The 18,964-nt window shown below is 32.8% G+C and overlaps 1 protein-coding gene across 3 annotated transcripts; it reads right to left on the reverse strand.

The window, feature by feature from the left end:
* Window positions 1-417: 417 nt before the first annotated feature.
* LOC127084403 (uncharacterized) lies at window positions 418-15,820 on the reverse strand. Of its 3 annotated transcripts, none has more exons than XM_051024846.1 (10): window positions 15,691-15,820; window positions 8,133-8,216; window positions 4,896-7,952; window positions 4,225-4,734; window positions 2,999-3,719; window positions 2,512-2,696; window positions 2,342-2,431; window positions 2,148-2,255; window positions 1,889-2,039; window positions 418-1,673 (listed from the first exon to the last, which is right to left on the reverse strand). In XM_051024846.1, exons 3-10 carry the CDS (start codon window positions 7,950-7,952, stop codon window positions 1,309-1,311), a joined length of 5,187 nt encoding a protein of 1,728 aa, XP_050880803.1. In that variant the 5' UTR covers window positions 8,133-8,216; window positions 15,691-15,820; the 3' UTR covers window positions 418-1,308. The 3 variants fall into 3 exon arrangements, with proteins under 3 accessions (XP_050880803.1, XP_050880801.1, XP_050880802.1); XM_051024844.1 differs by having other exon boundaries at window positions 2,342-2,437; XM_051024845.1 differs by lacking the exon at window positions 15,691-15,820 and adding an exon at window positions 8,413-9,903 and having other exon boundaries at window positions 2,342-2,437.
* Window positions 15,821-18,964: the final 3,144 nt, after the last annotated feature.

Genomic DNA, 18,964 nt, shown 5'->3' on the forward strand with positions numbered 1-18,964 from the left:
AACATGTTACGTTGGTCTTTTAGTCTAATAAGCGAGGAAAAAATTCAAAAAGCAGTCGCTAATCAAATAACAAAAATGACCAACATGACACGTTTTAAGAGTTAAATGATCAATCTGACGCGAAAAATAGCTAACTCAAAATTATAGTTAAGGGACAAAAAGAGTATTTTACCGATAATAATTAATAATATATCAAATAAAAATATTAAAAAAAATTAATAGATATACTTATTTTTAATTGTCTTTCTTTAAATAATGCAATTTTCTTTAATAAAAATTTGTGTGTAATGAACATAAAAAATATTTATTATAAAAGAAAAAATTATAAATTATTCAACGGTATGTAAAAATAACATTTAGTAACAAAAAAAAATAAGGTATCACTGATGATAATTTTTTTTGTTGTGTAGGGTTCATTTAAGAAAAAAAGGTTGAGAGGAATAACATATATACAAGGAACTTTACAGTAGAAACTTAAGCCTAACCGGAATCACGATACTATGTAAAAAGCAATAAAGCGATTACTGCATCTTTCCTGACTCTCATTCCAAAAGCTGAGAACCCTCAGTCCGACCCATCTGTTTGATCAGCAGCCTTTACAGGATCATTTCCAAGCTTTTGGCTTCTAGATTGAAAAGAGTTATGTTTTGTTATTGGTGGCTGAAGCTTCACGTTTGGGAGATTTCAAGGGCTTTCATTTAAAGAGGGATATGAGTTTTTATTTGCTCCAATTTGCCGACGAGACTATTATGTTTTGTGATGGAACTAATTTATGGAGTGTTAAAGTTTTATTAAGGAGCTTTGAATTGGTTTTGGGTCTCAAAATCAACTTAGCTAAAAGTAAGATTTATGGCTTGAACTTGAAGGAGGAATTCATTGCTTCGGCTTCGACCTACTTATTGCGTGGAGTATGATCTCTTCCTTCTACTTTCTTAGGTGTGGAGGTGGGGTTAAATCCGAGGAAGAGATTAGCTTGGAAAAATACGGTTTATAAGATTCAGAATAGGCTGGCCTCTTGGAAATAATGGTTATAACTTCGCCCAATCACTAACCATGAAGCAGCGCATGGAAGTCTCATAACCTAAATGCGGTGATGATTTTTTTTGGGCCACTCCCCCTGCCTCTTTGTATAACTTCCATCACAATTTAATACATATAATAATTAAAAGCATGGTTACATTTGATAGGAAAACAAATAAATATAATTATTAAAAGTAGCTCATTTCATATGAGAAATGACGAAACCTACACCCAAAGACAACTCCCACACTAAAAAGCATATCAAATTAGCATGGGAGGAATATGAGTCTAATAGCCAATAGGGGCATTTAAATCCCCGTCTTGTTGAATTATACGCCTTTGGACACCATCCAACCAATCCTTATCAAAAGCAAAGCTGCGCACATCTTGTAATAACTCGAAAAGTTCAGAGCGGCGTGAGCCCAATACATCGACCAGACTATGTGTTTGGAGGAATTTCAATAGCTCAGCAAGTAAGTTGTAGGCATAGCCCTTGTATCTATTACTAAGTGAAGTATCTCTTAAACGAACACAAGGGTGCTTTGCAAGGAAATCATTCAACAAACACAAGTTCTCATCATTCAAATGCTTCTTCGAAGCTAGTTGCTCCAGCTCACTTAAATTTTCATCTATTTGAGAAGAGTCTTCTGAAACTACAAGAAACAAATAAAATTAATTAAAAATACAATGAAGCAATAAAATACCTTTAGAAGGATTTGAAGGAAATTGAAATGCAATAGGAAATATAAGTTGTTTTATATTTTTCACACATCTTTAGGAACATTTGAGCATACTTTTACGAAAGCATCATCATATAGAGAAACGTAAGAAATTGTAGGATAGGAAAATATATTCAAAGAGTCTTCACCTTCATCATTGGTCTCTGAAAGTTTAATCAAAGAGTCTTCACCTTTATCATTGGTCTCTAAAAATATATTCAAAGACTCTTCACCTTCATCATTGTTTTCCGTAGTGACAATGGACAAAGAGGTTGTGGCTATTTGGCAATCAACATCTTCCTGCTTAGACTCAAATTAACAAATGACGTTGTCTTAAAATTTATACCTTGATCATTGATTACTGCATCGGAAAAGAGTAAAAAATTATATGCAAAAGAGGGGAAATACCATTTGTTTAGGACCAAGTAATTGTATAGGTTGCTCCTTCTTTGTTTCTGAAATGGTAGAAGAATTTGCTGCTAAAGTTTTTTCTGGCGGCGTGACAGAACCATCCAACTAATTTCATGGCATGCAAATGTAAATAAGTTGTAATATATTTGTAAGAAGCACCAGAAGTATACTTTATTTCTTTTTAGGTATACCTGAGGTTTATTGGTCGTTTCAGTTTCTCCAAGTGAATGTTGTTTGTTCGTCAATAGTTGTTGATCCATTGATTGTTCATTCAATAACATCTGTAACTAGAAAGAACAGAAGCAAACTATTAATTAAATTTATCCAAAATTTTTATGGATAGGATATGATTAGTATTGACCTGTGGAGAAGTCAATATGTGTCCTATGTGTCCTAATGCTGCTTTCGCTTCAATCCCAACCCCATCTGCAAATTCTCTAGTGATTTCTGAAGTAGGACTTTGATTCCAGGTGTGGTGGCCTTTGTACGCTTCTTTTAATGGTTGCGATTGCAATAGAACCATGAGTTCCATATAGATATCAGAATCTATAACAAATTATTATGGAGATTAAAATCAGTATATAGTAACTCATAATCATAATAAATCAAAACATCTATCTGACTATAAATCATCATTTTCAAGTTTAGAGATGTACATCTCACTGTGTTCTACTCAATTTTTCCCCGCATTTTGTGCATGTGCAAACACACAAATTCATAAATTAAGGGAAAAAGTAAGCATAAACCTGTAATAATATGTAATTTATATAAATACTATTACATCAAAATATGTAATTATTTAAAGCATACATGTAATAGTCTTCAAAAATATTGGATATAGTGTGTACCTATGTCGAACAAAGGATCAATAATGTCATCTATGTCATCCGATTTTGATGCTGAAGTCAGAGAGAAATTATGACAGTTTTGTACAAGACGACAATTTACGGCCTCAAAGTGCACTTTTTGAGCATCGGAGAGGTTTGGCAGATTGATAAATGATACAACTTCCAGATTTGGAATCTCGAGTTTCTGATCATCACCTTCGGTTTTGAATATTTGTTGCAGCTCATATGCTTCTCTTATTATCAGAACTTTTAGCTTTGGAAGCTCTTTACATACGGAAGTCGGAAAGACACATTTGAGTTTGTTGCAGTTTCCTACGATAAGTATTTCTAGCTTTGGGAAGTATGTGTTTGTAGACTCAAAATTTATGGATTTGTCATTCTCCAAATCATCTTCAATAATATGCTTCAACTCTTCGCATTCTACTATTCTTAGAGCAACCAATTGTGGTAGGCATCTTAATATAGATGTGGAAAACACAATTTCCAATTTTTCACATCGCCTGATTTTTATCACTGTAAGGTGATGGAGGGAAAATGAATTTTTGGGACCAACCAAAAGACATGTCGTCGTAGGCAGATCTTGCAACAAAATGTATTGCAAACCTAAGTTCATATGTTGTTCATGTACTTCTTTGTTGAGAAAATATATATGTTCTACTTTCCAATAATATAGCTTGAGACTTTTCAAAGCGAGAAAATGATCCATGTTCCCACTCAATTCCTGCTTAAAATAAATTAGCAGTATGATAATATCTCATTTAAGATTATTCTTAAAGTTATATAACAACACATCATGTGCGTCACAGTCTATATTTGTCCCATCATAATTATTCTTATATATACTATTCTTTTGTTAAAGTCAAGGATTCAAACTCATGCAAAGATAAAAAAAAAAATCTCATTTTGAATAAAATACTCTAACAAACCGACCATTATTCTAACTATCCAATTATTACTTGAACTATATATATTTTCCCATTAATTACTTCAACTAAAAATATTATTTCAAATTTCAAAAATAAAAGAGAGGTGAGAATCTAAACACAATAAAATATTTTTTATTTTTTTAAAATTAGAGTAATAAAAACAACACTTAAAACAAATGTACACAGTTTTTAAAGATAAATTGCTCATGGTAGATTTTAAAATCTCATGGCATTTATGGAGTAAAATTGAAATATTTGATTAATTTCTGAAACAACATAGATATATGGAAAAAGGTATACCTTCTTGATTGTGAGATCACCAATGGATTTGATAGCGAACTGCAGGCAGTAATCGACTAAAAGATCTTCCAAAAGTGGAAATATTGTGCGATAATGCTGTGGACATGTGGCAACTAAACTTGGCAGATGTATAAGATAGAGACGCTCCAGTGCTTGAAGCTGAAGGTGAATCTCATTATGGTTTTGACGAGCATCAGAGTAGTGTCCAAATATATATTCTAATTTCATGCAAGTTTCAATCTGGACATTTTTTAATTTTGGGAAGACACTGTGCAAGTTATTGCCACCATTTTCATGATCTCCGGTGTCTATTATTATGTGCTTCAATTCACTGCAGTTCTTAATTGTCAAAGTTTCTAACAATATTCTTGGAGCAATAGATAGGATAAATAATGATTCTATCTTTGGAATATCAACCAATACAATATCTTTAATATTCCACATGAAGAGTGATTGTGTCAAAAAATATTGAACCCGTTCCCATATGCCGAGGGAATATGATTTTGATTCCTGTAATCCAAATAAAAACCAAGTTAAATGATCTTTTAGCCCTTATTCCTATATAAAGAAAAATTATTCAAAGAACTGTGAGGCACTAAATGCATAAATGTTGTAATATCTAATAAAAACAAAGTATCAAAAGATACCATAACAGAAGTTGAGAGGCTTACCCATGCTGTTAAGCAATCCTGATGTTTATCTTCAAAAACCACTGGGATTTCAGTACTTGTAAAACTCATCGACTTGTGTCTGTATTTTTTACCGAAGCAACATATATCAGTCCATAAAAAGACCCTGTCTTTCTTAGGTTCGGAAGATGTGGTAAGATGACATTTTGGAAAAATATTTATTAAATTTCGCAAATCCCCAAGATCCATTTGTTTTAGAGAACCAAGTTGTACATATTGGCCAAATATGTATTGCAGCTTCTCACAACGAAATATTGAGAAATATTCTAGTGCCGGAAGATCTTGAATTGAGAGAAACAGAAATATAAATTTTAATCCATGGCACTGTTGAATACGAAGATCTTTAAGTTTTGGAAACATTGATCCGTGACTCCTCTTGCTATCATTATCATCGTCAACAACTATTTCTCCTCTCGGTTCCTTCTCTTTTCTTTCATCTGTTATTATGTATTCAAGATTCCTGCATTGAATTATTGTCAATTCCTCCAACGACGTTAGGCTACGAGAAGTAGTCAGTTGAAATAGGGAGATCAACGTCGGACATCCTATCAATAACAATCTCTTTAAATTGCAGAGGTTTAGGTTGCACATAAATAAGCTTTGCAATTGTTTGCATTCCTGGATGCTCAGCTGCTCTAAATTCTTCAAAGAATCAAAAGAAAGAGGAGCATTGCACAATTCTTCCAAACTTTCCATTTTTTCCAATTCTAGTACAACCAACTTGTTGAAGACAGTTGTTTCTTGAGAATTATCATTCTTAGTGTCGATGAGGCACTTAAGTTGTGAAATGTAACTCAATCTGAGCTCGACTAGATCATTCATACCATGATCCATAGGAACAATCTCAGGTATGATATTTATCCATCCCCGCCAGATTCTTCTTAGTATAAGAACCTCTGCTGCTTGAATACAATCCTTGAGTTTTTTTTCAGAGAGTAAATGTTCATCTTCTTGATGTAAAAGAGACACACATTTTGATAGTGACTCATTCATAGATATAATCCCATTATCATCCACTATAAATCTTTGTAACATTGGGAAGGTTATTTCTCGGCAACAATCATTAAAACTGTCTATGAAATACAACTCTTCAAGTGAGGAGCATCCTTCAATCACTTCAAATGGATTATTCCTTCTAATTTTACAACGTCTCAAGTACAACAATCTAAGATTATGTAGCTTTGCAAGTACGTCCGGCAATTCAATAATTTTACACACATCCAAATCAAGTGTCTCAAGACTTTGTAGATTACCCAAAATAGATATATCACCCAAATCAAGACGGTTAAAAAGAAGAGATCGAATATTCTTCAACGACTGAATTGATTGAGGTAATGACAGAGGTGCTCGATAAAAATCACTAAATAAATGAAAAACTCTAAGGCCACTGATATTTTCGAAAAATGAATTTGGGACTTCGATTTTCTCATTGTGGCAATCACTGTCCTTATACATGATGACAATTAGAATCTCGAGCTTTGAACTATCAAGCTTGCATGAGAGCACGTCCTTCACCTTTCCTTCCCATAACAAATATTTAAAATTCTTCTCCCGTTCTAGCATTGCCTTTTGATTTTTATCATACAAGTTTATTGTTTGAATCTCTTTGTTCGCTATCCATTGGGCTGCATCGCGAACCAAGTCATGCATTTTTACCCTATATTTATCGGCTCCCAACAATAAACAAGAATCGAAGAGTTTATTTTTGGCTATAACTACTTGACTTCGAGCATCTTCGTAGCTGCCATAGTCTTCCCCAAAAATACCTCCTCCGATGGCAAGTCTGACTAACGTATGAATAAAAATATCTTCATCTTCTCGAAATACAGAACACAAGAGGAATAAACTCTTTGCCTTTTCATTCTTCATATTATCGTAGCTAAACTTCAAGCATTTATAAATTTTAGCAAGTTCATCATCAACACCATGCATGGACATATGTTTTTGCAAGGATTTTAAGGCAGCATTCCACTCATCCTGACGTTGTTCGCCCCTCAAACTACTAGCGATTACAGCAATTGCAATTGGTAATCTTTTGCACTCATTCGCAATTTTATGTCCCTTGTCGAGCAAACTTTTAGTTGAAATTTCAGTTAGACCAGCATACCATTTGAACATTTCCCATGCTTCATCTTCAGACAAGAGCTCCAATCTGATTGTCTTACTGCATCCTAATTTGTTGCATACCAACACATTGCGCGTGGTTACAAGAATTCTACAACCTTTGTGATTGTCAATGTATGGAATCCCTATTTCTTCAAAATCAATATCACCCCAAACATCGTCCAATATTAGAAGAATCTTTTCACCATCGGTTAATCTTTTCCATAGTTTTTTGGGTCGGTCTGATTCACTACAGTCATCAAATTTCAATCCCAATGGTCCAGCAATATCATCTTGAATCTTTTTAATATCAGGAGAAAATGAAACTGCTGTATCAATAATGGACGTAAATTGTTTGGATTGCTTAAGTTTCTTACCAACTTCTTTGGCCAATGTAGTTTTTCCTGTGCCCCCCATCCCTTGCAACCCGATTATATAATTGTTGTCATCTTTCAATGCATCCAAAAGCTCTTTATATTTGCATTCTCTACTTTTAAAAGAAATATAGTGTCGAGATGAATAACGTTCAACATCTGGAAGAGGAGCAGGGAGTCCGATTGCAAGTTCCTTTCCAATTTCCATTAATTTTTTTATTTGGTCTTTTTTATTTGCCAGATCCTTTCCCCTTCTGTATCGCCATATGCAATTAGGAAATAATCCAATAAAACATTTCTCTTTTGTTTTGGTGTCTTCTTGAATGAGCTTATCAGCTTCTTCTTCCCAAAAAAGAGCATTTGCTTCAACATCTTCTCCTCTTCTTTTTGCAACTTTAACACGCTGCCCAACAGCTGTCCTTTCTGCTTCCAACCAAACTTTTTCTTCTTCAAGTTCCTTAGCAATGCATGTGAAACAACATATATAACGGAATTCTTTTAGCCCTTCATTTATCAACTTCTCCATATTTTGCTTTGCGTAATCAATCAGAAAACTCGCCATCTAAATCATTTTCAATATATCAAAGTTAGGCATACATGTTCAACATTGCTTCAATATATCAAAATTATGCATAAATTCTAAACACTGCATAAAGTTGAGGGACAAATATAGAATTGAAGATAAATTGATCTGGGGTTATGAGCAACAACAAAATAGCAACCATATTATTGTTTTTTTTACCTGTTTTTTTCACCACTTTCAATGCAAGCAAGCTCGGGTTGATTGAGAAATTAATCTTCTTCTTTCTCCAATATGTAGTGCTTTCTTCAGTTCAAGTTATGCAAGCAGTAAACAAAAAGCAGCAAGATTACATCATATATATATATATATAGTGCTGGCACAACTGTTATAGACGAGGAATAAATTTCATTCTCCGATACCCCTTCACACGATGGAGCTAGGTATATATCTATCAAGCCCAATTTTAAACCTAAAGTCGTGAAAGGTTAGGGGAGAAGACCTTTGGTGAAAAAGTCCACAACTTGTTCTTGAAAACTCACAGATGACAAAAGCAATACACCAGTTTGTACTTGGTCAAAAACAATGTAGCACTTTATGACATTAGTTGCAATATGAAATGAACTTTGATTATCATAATAAAAGAATTTTAAGATCAGCCAAGAAAAACAAAAGTCACTTAACATAATGTTGAGTCGAGTGATGATCAAATATATCAAACGACCAATGAAACATCTTTCATGTATATATCATATGCATCAATACGAGGTTTCATCGAGATTTGGTGAAGATATTGGTTAACTAATCATTTGAGCATATGTTTCAACGGGTCTTAAACGAGACTCTAATATTATCTTAAAAATTATGGTTGGTTTAACTTAACCTTAAAAAACCGACTTGTACGGTAAAGACTGCTCCAATTTATATACACATATTCAAACAATTAATGATATATGGTATAACGTTAGATTTCTTAACAATTTACAAAAAAGTATATACACAACGCACACGTTACCACGGTCTTTTGAAGGATCGTGGTGATATATCTAAATTCAGGTGCCACTATTATTTTAATTAAAAATTATTAACATATTACAACGGTTATTTTGAACAACTGTGGTGATATCTTTAATCTTTCATTGGTTTGAATCCCAACACTAGTAAATCCGTGATTTCTTCAGAATTTTAGTTGAGTCTTTCACTTTTATTTAAAAGTGATATCACTTCAATTTTTTTTATAAAATTTCATTAAGTAAACAATATATCATCATGACTCTTTTAGATGACCGTGGTGGAATGATTTATTCTTTTGAGAAAATAATCTGCTCTTTTGACTCGATAGCTCTACCAACTATAATGATAACTATGACACATAGGAACACATGTTCACCTTCTTCCATCTCCAAAGACCTACATGATATTTATCTATATAGCTTATCTACCGAATTTGAGAACCCTTCATCTTTCTCTTATCTTTTTGATATTTTATGTAGATTGTCAAACCAAGAATGAAATATGGATATAGAATGAATTTTATCATATTCAATTTTATTCTATCCATTATTTATAAACTCGAACAATATAATCTCACTATTTATCATTCCATTCCATTTTGTCTCATACCACCAATCTAAACATAAGAAAAAGGTATAGCCTATAACAGCTAGGTTGGGGTCTTCAGTGAATCATCCACCAAAACAATTATTCTATGTGTATACTAGTGTTATTGATTCTAGGTTATGAGACAATTGTTATTTATTGTTGGAAATTGTTTCGCAATATTAGTTTCAAAATGACAAAAGAGTTAAATAGCATTTAATGCTTTGCTTTAAGTCCCACATAGAAAGTGGAGACATCCTTTAAAGCATTTATAAATGCTTTGGAACTTTAACTCACCAAAGGAACAAAGAGAATAAGGTGCCACATGGACATGTGGTGGTCCCAAGCATTATGCCACTTGACACAACCAATGGACCCTCGCCGGTGACCGGCGACACCGGCCCCGGCTCCGGGGGCGTAGAGGCGGCACTTGCTCAGAATTTTAGTTATTGTTTTGTTTGAATTTTGAATTCAATTTTCATATCTTTTCATGAAAAAATGTCATATATGAAACATTGTGTTTTATGGTGAAATGGTGTTGTTTCATCAAAGGTTGCAAACTTTTGAAACAACATCCATATCTCCTATAAATATAAGATTCTATTAAAAAAAAATAACACAAGAACTAAAAACGTATTTCTCTTCCAAAGTTCCAGAAAAACCTTCCTTGCATTTCGGGTTCTTCACTTGTCTTGTGCAAACTCGAAATTAAGGCTGATATTATCCTGAGTGTTCTTGCATTTTCCAACTCTAAGACATAATAAAAGAGTGCTTGAAATACTTTTAAGGAAAGTGATTCTCAATCACGATTCAGTCCTGGATCCATTTAATTTTACCGAATTTTCTAACAATCTTAAAAGTATTAGTAACATAATGGCTTCAGACGCTGCTGTTTCAAGCATCAAAGTGATGAACCAGGATCTTGTCAAGTTAGATCGATTTGATGGAACAAATTACACAAGATGGCAAGACAAGATGACATTCCTATTGACTGCCCTGAAGGTTCACTATGTTCTTGATCCCGACCTACAACCAATACCTGAACCAACAGAAAATGATTCGGAAGAACTCAAGAAGGAGCGCAAGAAACGCAAGGAGGACGAACTGCTTTGCCGTGGACACATTCTGAATACTTTATCTGATCGTCTCTACGATCTCTACACAGACAATCCATCGGCAACAGAAATATGGAAGGCACTAGAATTCAAGTTCAAGGCTGAAGAGGAAGGTACGAAGAAGTTCTTAATATCTAAATATTTCGATTTTAAATTCTTAGATTCTAAGCCCATTCTTCCTCAAGTGCATGAATTGCAAGTTCTGGTCAATAAAATAAAGGTAGTAAAAATAAACATCCCTGAGACCTTCCAAGTCGGTGCAATTATTGCAAAATTACCACCTTCATGGAAAGGCTACCGAAAGAAATTGTTGCACAGTTCCGAGGACTTCTCCTTGGAGAAAATTCAGAAACATCTTCGAATCGAGGAGGAATCGAAGGAGAGGGAGAAATCAGAACCCCCTACTCATTTCAAAACAAACGCTGTGACCAACAAGGGAAAGAAGAGACATGATGGCATGAAGAGTCATCTTGGACCAAAGAAAGAACATAACAAGTTCAAGAACTCTGGCGGTCATAAAGGTCCAAAGAACGGATGTTTCGTATGCGGTAAACCTGGACACTATGCTCGAGATTGCAGACAAAATAAAGCAAAAAATGAGATCAATGCAATTCGATCAGATGATGACATAATTGCTACAGTGAGCGAAATTATGACAATCAAAGGAAAAGTTCAAGGTTGGTGGTATGACACTTGTGCTACGGTGCATGTTACTTATGACAAGGCTGCATTCAAAACCTATTCTGAAGCAATTGATGGACAAGAGGTACAAATGGGAAATGAAGTCCGCTCTAAAGTTGTTGGAACCGGTTCGGTCGAACTTAACTTCACTTCTGGAAAGAAAGTTACACTTGTAAATGTGCTTCATGTTCCAGACATGAATAGGAATCTTGTTAGTGGGGATTTATTGGGAAAACCGGGTATTAAATCTGTATATGAATCGGGCAAACTTATTTTGACCCGTAATGGTGTATTCATTGGAAAAGGATATTCCGCAGAGGGAATAATCAAACTATGTACTAATGATAATATTATTAATGAAATTTCTAATTCCGCTTACATGCTTGATTCCGTTTCTTTATGGCATAATAGATTAACACATTGTGGTATTAGTTCTATGAAGAGACTAATTAAATCTGGACTAATTTCATGTAATATAAAGGATTTCAAAAAATGTGAATTATGTGTTGAATCAAAAATGATTAAGAAGCCTTTCAAAAGTGTTGAAAGGAAAACGAAATTACTTGATCTTGTGCACTCAGATTTGTGCGAATTTAATGGCATGTTGACACGTGGAGGGAATAGATACTTTATTACATTCATAGACGATTCCTCTAGATACACTCATGTATATCTCTTAAAGCATAAAGATGATGCATTTAATGCCTTTAAGACTTATAAAGCAGAAGTCGAAAATCAATTAAATAAAAGTATAAAGGTCCTTAGAAGTGATAGGGGCGGCGAATACTTTTCAATTGAATTTGATGCATTCTGTGAAGAGCACGGTATAATACATGAATGTTCGGCACCACGAACACCGCAACAAAATGGCATGGCAGAAAGAAAGAATCGAACATATCAAGAGATGATGAATGCCATGTTGATGCATTCTAAATTACCCCTTAACTTGTGGGGTGAGGCATTATTGTCCGCCTGTCATATAATCAATAGAATTCCGTTAAAGAAAACTGGTATATCTCCATATGAGTCATGGAAAGGCAGAGCGCCAAATATCGGTTACTTTAAAGTGTGGGGGTGTGTGGCATACTACAAAAACATGGACCCTAAAAGAACCAAGTTGGGTCCTCGAGGAATAAGATGTGCTTTTGTAGGATATGCACAACACAGTAAAGCATATAGACTCTTAAATCTAGAATCTAATGTAATTGTTGAATCCCGGGATGTAGAATTCTTTGAAAACCTTATCACAAAGGATAAAGGATCGGAGTCGGCCACTAATAAAGAATCTCATGAAGATAACTCTTCTCGGATTGTAGAAATACAAACTGAAGGCACTCCTATAATCATTGAACCACAACCCGAGCCTAGGATAAGCAAGAGAATTCGGAAAATAAAGAATCTAGGACTAGATGAGATTGATTCTCAATCTATTTCCTTTTATCTTGTTGAGGGAAATTGTAAGAACTTTGTTCAACGCATTCCGATTATTCTTCAAGTGGAAGATGATCCAAAAACTTATAAGGAAGCAATAACTTCAAGGGACTCCACTTTTTGGAAAGATGCTATCCAAGATGAAATGGATTCAATTGTATCAAACCACACTTGGGAACTTGTTGACTTACCTAAGGGATCAAGGCCCATTGGATGCAAGTGGGTGTTTAAGAAGAAATACCATAGCGAAGGTACTCTAAACACTTATAAAGCCAGATTAGTGGCAAAAGGATTTAGACAGAAAGAAGGCATAGATTACTTCGACACATACGCACCAGTAGCAAGAACAACTACTATTAGATTGTTGTTTGCCTTAGCATCTTTGAATGATCTTATAATCCATCAGATGGATGTTAAAACAGCATTCTTAAATGGAGATCTCGATGAGGAAATCTACATGGAACAACCGGAAGGCTACCTGCTTCCTGGAAATGAACAAAAGGTGTGTAAACTTGTCAAATCCTTATACGGACTAAAACAAGCACCAAAACAGTGGCATCAAAAATTTGACTCTGTAATACTCTCAAATGGATTTATTCCTAATTCTTGTGACAAGTGTTTATACACAAAGACGTGCAAAACCACTGTAATATTCCTTTGTCTCTATGTCGACGATATGTTGATCATTAGTAATGATTTAAAAGGAATCTTAGAAACAAAGAAGTTTTTAACATCCACTTTCAAGATGAAAGATCTTGGACTTGTTGACACAATTTTAGGGATCAAGGTTAAGCGAAATAGTGGGGGTTATGAACTTAGTCAAACCCACTATATTGAGAAAATGCTTGATAAGTTTAAACATCTAAACTTTAAGGAAGTAACCACTCCATTTGATCATGCCAACAAACTTCAAAAGCATAATGGAAGATCAGTGGCTCAATTGGAATATGCAAGTGCAATAGGGTGTCTAATGTACCTAATGCAATGTACCAGACCTGACATATCATTTGCAGTCAGTAAAATGAGTTGATTTACTAGTAATCCAAGTAATGAACATTGGAAGGCAATTACAAGGATTTTTGGCTATCTACTGAAAACCAAGGACCTTGGTCTTCACTATGGAAGGTTCCCTGCCATATTAGAAGGATACACTGATGCGAGTTGGATATCTAATATTGGAGACCATAAATCTACAACTGGATGGATATTTACACTTGCTGGTGGAGCAATTTCTTGGAAGAGCAAGAAACAAACATGCATTACACTTTCGACCATGGAATCAGAGTTCGTGGCTCTCGCTTCCGCCGGTCAAGAAGCGGAATGGTTGAGGGATCTTCTGTTGGAAGTTCCATTGGCTAAAGACAATGTCTCAAAAGTGATGATACATTGCGATAGCCAAGCCACATTAGCAAGAGCATTCAGCGAAGTGTATAATGGAAAGTCTAGACATATAGGACTTAGACATTCGTTCGTAAGAAAATTGATTAAGGATGGAATCATTTCACTCACCTACATACGAACATGCTATAACTTAGCAGATCCGTTTACTAAGCCACTGGCCAGAGACTTAGTACGAACAACCTCGAGAGGAATGGGGTTGAAACTCCTTAAATAAAAGTTCCGACAGCGGCAACAACCCAATCTTATGTTAACAAAACATTAACTTCAAGATTCAATGGGTAACAACAAGTCGTTGAATTGGATGTAAGTCAAGAATTTGGGAAATAAGGTTGACTGTGTTGAATTGAGGGTTAAGGTTTCCAAAACCTCTTAATGAAGTTCATTAACGAAGAAGAGTATCTATTGGAAAGGATGCTATATGAACCTCACCTATGTGAATTTTGAGATGGTGCCGTCTCAAAGTGAGAGTTGGAGTTTCTCTCATGAAAAATTCATGAAAAGGATAGCATATGGACATAAATAAGTGCTAAGAGAGATATGTAAAGGAAGAACCTTTAAAGAGTGTGTGTAAGGTAACGTCGGTCTGATCCCATGGATTAATGGTTTAAAAGCTTTGCTACCAAACATTCCGATTAAACTTTGCGTTATCCTCACTAAGGTTAAGTTTAAAATCGAAAGATACCTAACTGTATTAACATTTTTTATACTTCACTATCTGGAATGATTTTTGTCATTATTAGAACTAGTGGGGGATTGTTGGAAATTGTTTTGCAATATTAGTTCCAAAATGACAAAAGAGTTAAATAGCATTTAATGCTTTGCTTTAAGTCCCACATAGAAAGTGGAGACATCCTTTAAAGCATTTATAAATGCTTTGGAACTTTAACTCACCAAAGGAACAAAGAGAATAAGGTGCCACATGGACATGTGGTGGTCCCAAGCATTATGCCACTTGACACAACCAATGGACCCTCGCCGGTGACCGGCGACACCGGCCCCGGCTCCGGGGGCGTAGAGGCGGCACTTGCTCAGAATTTTAGTTATTGTTTTGTTTGAATTTTGAATTCAATTTTCATATCTTTTCATGAAAAAGTGTCATATATGAAACATTGTGTTTTATGGTGAAATGGTGTTGTTTCATCAAAGGTTGCAAACTTTTGAAACAACATCCATATCTCCTATAAATATAAGATTCTATTCAAAAAAAAATAACACAAGAACTAAAAACGTATTTCTCTTCCAAAGTTCCAGAAAAACCTTCCTTGCATTTCGGGTTCTTCACTTGTCTTGTACAAACTCGAAATTAAGGCTGATATTATCCTGAGTGTTCTTGCATTTTCCAACTCTAAGACATAATAAAAGAGTGCTTGAAATACTTTTAAGGAAAGTGATTCTCAATCACGATTCAGTCCTGGATCCATTAAATTTTACCGAATTTTCTAACATTTATAACAACATAGATTATGTTTTTAAAAATTCTGACTATGTTATGAGCACCAGCTAATTCTGAAAAATAAAAAAATAAAATAGAAAATGATATGATTGTGATTTACCTTATTCCCAAGTATGAGCGAACAGTGAAGTGGTATGAACAATCTTGGCCTTTCTCCAAATTGCAATTCAAGTTCTCCTTTCTCTTTTTTGGTTTCTTAGAACTCATATATATGTTATGTAGCAACAAATTAAGGGATGGAATAAAGTAAAATAGCTGTAATGTAAGGACAGACATTGTTACAAACACGTAAAGTGCATTCATTGAGTGATGAAAACAAGTTAAGCAAAGCATAACAAAATATGGTGGTTTGGGGGTACCCTTTTCTTTTTGAGATGAAAAGAATCAAAAGGGGGAACAATATGGTCATTTTACTAACCTCTACAAACTATAAGAATTGTAATTTTACTTTTTGTCTTATCATTTAACTTCACTTCATAAAATATTTTTTAGATTAAACTCGTGATTACTTGCAAACAAAAATAAATGGATGCTTGCAAATTGTTTCTTTTAACATTTTCCATTAAAAGTTAAATAGATAATAAATATAGTAAAATGATTTGAATATATAAATTCAATACAATTATCAGATATGTCATGAAAGATTATTTAATTAGTCAAAATTAAAGTTGTCTAATTGATATTAAATCTATGATTATGAGTATATATGTCGTGAAAGGTTATTGCGTAGATACATAACTTAATATCTAATTTGATGAGGGGTAAATTAGAATATTGAAAACTAAAAAATTTGTGAGACCTTATTTGCCAAATTTTATACACTAGGTTGAGACCCGCACGATACGCGGGGATAAGATGAGATTTTTAAGTAGTATTATAAAATATTTATTTTGATTTTGCTTAGTATAAAAGAGTTGCAATTGAGACGATAAGATGAATAAAATAAAAAAGAAAAGTAAAAATTTAAGAGATAAAAAATATGTTTGAGTAATAGAAATGCAAATAAGAGATGACAATTTAATTTTAAAATATAAATTATATGTAAAGAATTATAAATGATAGTTGGAAAATTATAGTTTATTTTTGTAATAAGTATATGCAATTATAATTCAAAATAATATTTTAGAAACAATTTGATGCTTGTCTATTTCAAAATTCTAAGTTAAATTTGAAAGTATTGTTTGATGATCATTTTTAGCATTGTAATGAGATTTACTGTTTGAGTTTAAGTGTGTACCATGGAATCACATTTATAATTCAGAATTATATTTTTTAAAATTTGAAATATTTGTTTGTTTGTTTGAAAGTATTGTTTGAGTATTTTATTTTAAATATTGTAATGTATTTTTTTCCGTTGTTAGTATGGTTTTAAGATTGATACATACAAATGAATATTTTCAATAAATATATTTCATGCATAATTTTTTATGGAGTAAATTATTATATATTGCACTTTTCTTAAAAAATATTGATAAACATGTAGGTACGAAAAAAAATAAACATAATAATTAATATAGGAAAAACAAAGTAAATTGTATTTTTATAATAACTTTTCTATCGATTTGTTTAAAAATTAATTAATTTAGTATTTTTTTTTGGTGGTGAATAAGTGTGTGTAATAGAAAATAGTGTGAAATTTTAATAATTTGAATTTTGATGTATGGTTGATAAACGATTTGTAGACATATGTAACTTATGATAATATATGTTTTGATGTATTATCAATGCATAATTTGTCCATGTATGTAATTATGTGTGAAGTGCAAGCTCAAAGGAAGGAAATAAATAGGTATATATGAATTTTAGTTAGAGGAATATTAGGAGATGATTTATGGAATATAAAAATATATGTATTTTAATTAATTTAATTTTATAAATGAAAGGTTACACATTTTCTCAAAAGAATAATTGAGGTTTTGAAAGATTGTGTTTTGAAGAGTACCTCGTCATATTTTTAATGATGTGACAAGTAAGAGAATGAATTGTCAAAAAAATATTCAGTATCTCAATTTTAATATATTATAATAGATAATGTTATTTTCCCACCATATTTTTATATCAATACTTATATTTAATTATTATTCACCAATAAAAATATTTTAAATTTTAAATTTTTTGTTAATATAAATATAAGATTTATCATTAATCAATTTTATTATTATATTAACTATAAAAATATATGTTATTAATCATATATTTTACCGTATAAATACGATAAACAATTCTGATGTAAATATTTGATGTAAAAACTAATGTCAAGATAACAATGTTGTTATTATATTAGATATAATCAATTCTATCTCAAATAAAATATCGTCAATAAAATATCGCCAAGGTCCGGTAGTTTATGATTTTAGTTCAATATTCCAGATCACACAACCATTTGCGGAAAATAGATGGACAAAAACAAGATAAAATGTAAATAACAAAGCAGATGAAATGACTTGGTAAGTTAAATTGCTTGAAGATAAATGTGGAAGCAAGTATACATTTTTGCAGGAATGAACTTTTTTCTCTTAGACGCTTGATACTTTGAGTATTTTCCTTTTGCAATGTTACAAATGTTACCCTTGAACTAGAAATCAAATCTACTTAAATAGTAATAAAAATAATTGATATATGACCATTGGCCATTTACAATGCGGCACGCGTCTGAACCTGTAATAAACCCACAAACCCACGTCTTTTGCATCTTCTCACACGTTCTACTCAACCAATTATATCAATTTTTGCTCATTTGGTTTTGACTTCGACTAGCTCACCCCCGTCGACCTCCTTTCGACTTGGCTTATGTCTTTCTTGATTGTCGAACCACTTCGACTATGTTCACCCCTTTCGACCCTTCGCCATATAATTTTGTTCTTCTTGCTTCAATTTTTTCTCTTCGACATAGTCGAAATTTGCGGGCTAACAATCATCTACAACATTTATCCCTATTAAAAGACTTTTTTGAAAATTAATATGAGATTACTTCGAAGATCTTATATATTACTCTCTACGTTTTTTTTAAGTGATATTTTTTTGATAATTTTTTGTTCATTTTTAAAATTGTCATTTTCAAAGTTAAGGTATTATTAATTGTATTTTTGTCAAAGAGAGAAAAATAAAATAAAAGAAATATAATAAATAATTAATGATATTATAGATAAAGAAAATTATTATTTGAGAAGATTAACTTTATTAGTATATTTTAAAAAATAAAAAATAATACATTGAAGAGAAATATAGATATCTCCATTAGGCACAGAGAAAATTACAATAACTGTGGAGACTCGAGCCTTAAAAAAAATTATGAAGACTCAGGTAAGGACAAAAAAACATAAAGAGGAGGAGATTTCAAAGCCTAGGTTAGAATCTAGTGCATACTATGATAA

The sequence above is a fragment of the Lathyrus oleraceus genome, chromosome 5, assembly GCF_024323335.1.
Source record: "Lathyrus oleraceus cultivar Zhongwan6 chromosome 5, CAAS_Psat_ZW6_1.0, whole genome shotgun sequence".
Taxonomy (NCBI): Eukaryota; Viridiplantae; Streptophyta; class Magnoliopsida; order Fabales; family Fabaceae; genus Lathyrus; species Lathyrus oleraceus.

Bases quoted from the DNA above. Each gene is read 5' to 3' on its own strand.
- LOC127084403 (XM_051024844.1), bottom strand. From the start codon at position 7,952: ATGGCGAGTTTTCTGATTGATTACGCAAAGCAAAATATGGAGAAGTTG. The intron at 4,735-4,895 runs GTAAGCCTCTCA...TTTGGATTACAG, and splicing joins AGGATTGCTTAACAGCATGG to GAATCAAAATCATATTCCCT. The intron at 3,720-4,224 runs GTATACCTTTTT...TATTTTAAGCAG, and splicing joins GTGATCTCACAATCAAGAAG to GAATTGAGTGGGAACATGGA.